The 2,677-nt window shown below is 43.7% G+C and overlaps 1 protein-coding gene across 1 annotated transcript in view; it reads right to left on the reverse strand.

Annotated features, from left to right (window-relative positions):
* The window catches only part of BDH2 (3-hydroxybutyrate dehydrogenase, type 2), a 16,235-nt gene extending 13,558 nt beyond the window's left edge, over positions 1 to 2,677 (reverse strand). The window contains exon 1 of the mRNA XM_018558982.1: positions 2,599 to 2,677. Within this exon, the coding sequence (XP_018414484.1) occupies positions 2,599 to 2,670 (72 nt within the window). The 5' untranslated portion in view covers positions 2,671 to 2,677. The remainder of the gene's footprint in view (positions 1 to 2,598) is intronic.

Consider the following 2,677-nt stretch of genomic DNA (forward strand, 5'->3'; position numbering starts at 1 on the left):
GCTCCCTTTCTTCCAAACATAAAATAATATGCTCCCCCCTATTCCCTGCTTCCGTACATAAAACAATATACCCCGCCGCGGACACAAAAATAGAACAATAGGATTTTTGTACTCACCGTAAAATCCTTTTCTCTCCGTTCATTGAAGGACACAGGCAACAGATCGTAGATCCTGAATGGTAGGGTAATATCGCCACCTGCAGGAGAAGGACGCTAGGCACAAAACACCCTCTCACCTGCTTACGTTTCTGCATGGAGGAGGCCCATAATTCCCTGGTGATCTGGTGGTGATTAGTAAGGTCGGAGCTCAGAAATCTGGTCAAAAGGAAATGAGCAGCTATGCAGTCTGCATCTGACAGAGATCCAGACCGTGCAGCTGCTCATGCAAGTCAAGTACACCGTCCGTGACTGTGTACCTGAGTTGTCAACTGGCCAGGGGCCACATAGTACAGGTACCCTGTTCTAGATATGTTTTTTTCCACCATTAAAGCATGTCTAAACTCAAAAACAAAAATGTAACATCATTGCAGCCTACCAGCTCTTAGACTTGGTGGCTGCATTTTTTTTAGGCGTTTATTACTTTATTTTTCCCTGGTGATCCAGCCAGTAAAACACATTCTTGTCCTAGAATGGCTCCACTCTATGGAGGAGCAATGGAACCACCCTTGTACAACAGCGCTGTCACCCTGTGGGAAGGGTAGTGTTAAAAGGACTAGACTAACAAATAAAAACTCTTTAAGCAGTTACAGCAACTTTTTTTTCCCCCCTTTTGGCAAAAGGTATTTCACAAATGAATAGAAGCTGACCATTGTGATCATCACTGTTAAGTGTCAAAAAGTTTTCCTCAACCCTCTATCTGCCCCTTTGTCCGGACAGCTTGGTCTGTCAAAGCAAGCTGAAAAATAACACATTACTGGTTGGATCACCAAGTTAAAAAAAAAAAGCCTGAAGAATGAAAGCAGCCACACCACAGCTAAGAATCGAGGAGCTGGGAAATATACAATGTTTGGGTTTTAGGTTTAGATACACTTTATTATTACTCCTAAAGCTATACATCTGGCCTGAGGATTGGCATGAGAGTAAATACCCTCTCATGTCTGGCAAATACACAGAATGGCCAGAGAATTAAAAACCCCTGTTCAGCAGGGTGTTTAACCAACTTTGTCCCTCATAACAGATGTTGCTTATCATGGTATTGTCTCTACAAGGGTTTTTCTAGAATTAAGTGCCCAGTGCTGATGGGTGGTTTCCTTCTATGGTGCTGTGCACACATTCATCCAAATGGGATGGGAGGAACATTTTTGGGAAAAGAGAGATAGTGGCGAGGGGGGAGCTGGCAGTTGGGAGAGTGAAGCTAGGGAGGAGGATGGACAGGAGGGATCCCCAGAGGGAACATCAAGGACCATGGAGGTTAAGGAGAAATCAGTTAGAGGAAAGGGGTGGTTGGGGTGGAGTGCAAGTGTGAGGGAGGTCCACGGTGGACACCATGGGGAAGAGATAACTCATTATCAGCAATTGGTTAGTTACCGCTTGAATGTTGAGTGACTTTGCCTGCAAGTCATCTTAGTACGAACATAGGAATCAAATCATGAGTGAGCTAAAGTAAAAGGAGGTTGACAAGTAGGATTCAAGCCAAGGAGTCCATATTTTCTTTTAATTGCGGAATGGTATCATTTTTTCAGGGCTGTAAGCTTTTCACAAGTCATCACCTGGAACACATGGGATGGAGAGGGATCTCCAAGCTCAACCCAACACCCGTTTAGCAGCTTTATGGATGTCTGCTACCAGTTTAAATTGGGTACGTGTGCAAACATCAGTTTGTTTCTCTCCATAAGGAGAGATATGGAAGGATCCTTACAGAGTGGAGCCCCTACTACTGTGTAGTGAAGCTGATAGGTTCTAGACTCAGGTCTATTAGCTTTTGGACAATCCCTTCCATTGGGCATCCTCAGAAACAATGAGAAAGGTAGTCCAGGACAGAAGGAGAGATTTGCAAAGGAACCAGGTGCCACCATAAAAGAACTTTGTAGTTTACCTCTACTACAAGTACATTTGATGAACTCTCAGCGGCAGCTGACCAGATTTTACTCTAATCCTCCACCTCTTCCCAGGTTATGCTTTTTTTTTAAACAGCTTCCAAGTTCTGAAAAGTATCTGTTGACCCTGACAGGAACTCAGTCTGTCTAACTTTCTGTAGTGGGCTGACTGTCACTGCAGCACTTAAATTTCAAGCAGTGTTATCAGTTCTCCTCTGCTGGACATTTCCCATCTGCAGAACTCCTTGCTTACATCCTCAGCACTCACTCCTGTACCAGATGCCTTCTGTTTCTTCCCCTCTGCTGTTATATCAGTGGCAATGTTGTCAGCCTAATACAGGAATTTAGGATCTGACCGCATTTCTGGCAGCATCATCAGGTATTATTCAGTATTTTCATCATTTTTAAAAAGACAAAACATGTGGAAATGTGCACGTATTGAAGTGCTGTGCTGAATAGATTTTGAATACTCATACACTTTAAATGAATACAAGTAAGAAATTCCAACAGATAAACCGGAGGAGAGCAAAGCTGGGAAAACACATTGGGATATTAAGACTTACAATGGCAGCAGCCTGTCCGATACCCTGTGCTGCTGCTGACAGCACAATGACTTTTCCATCTAAGCGCCCCATCACACCT

Source organism: Nanorana parkeri, unplaced genomic scaffold (assembly GCF_000935625.1).
Source record: "Nanorana parkeri isolate BGI_ZX_2015 unplaced genomic scaffold, ASM93562v1 scaffold372, whole genome shotgun sequence".
Taxonomy (NCBI): domain Eukaryota; kingdom Metazoa; phylum Chordata; class Amphibia; order Anura; family Dicroglossidae; genus Nanorana; species Nanorana parkeri.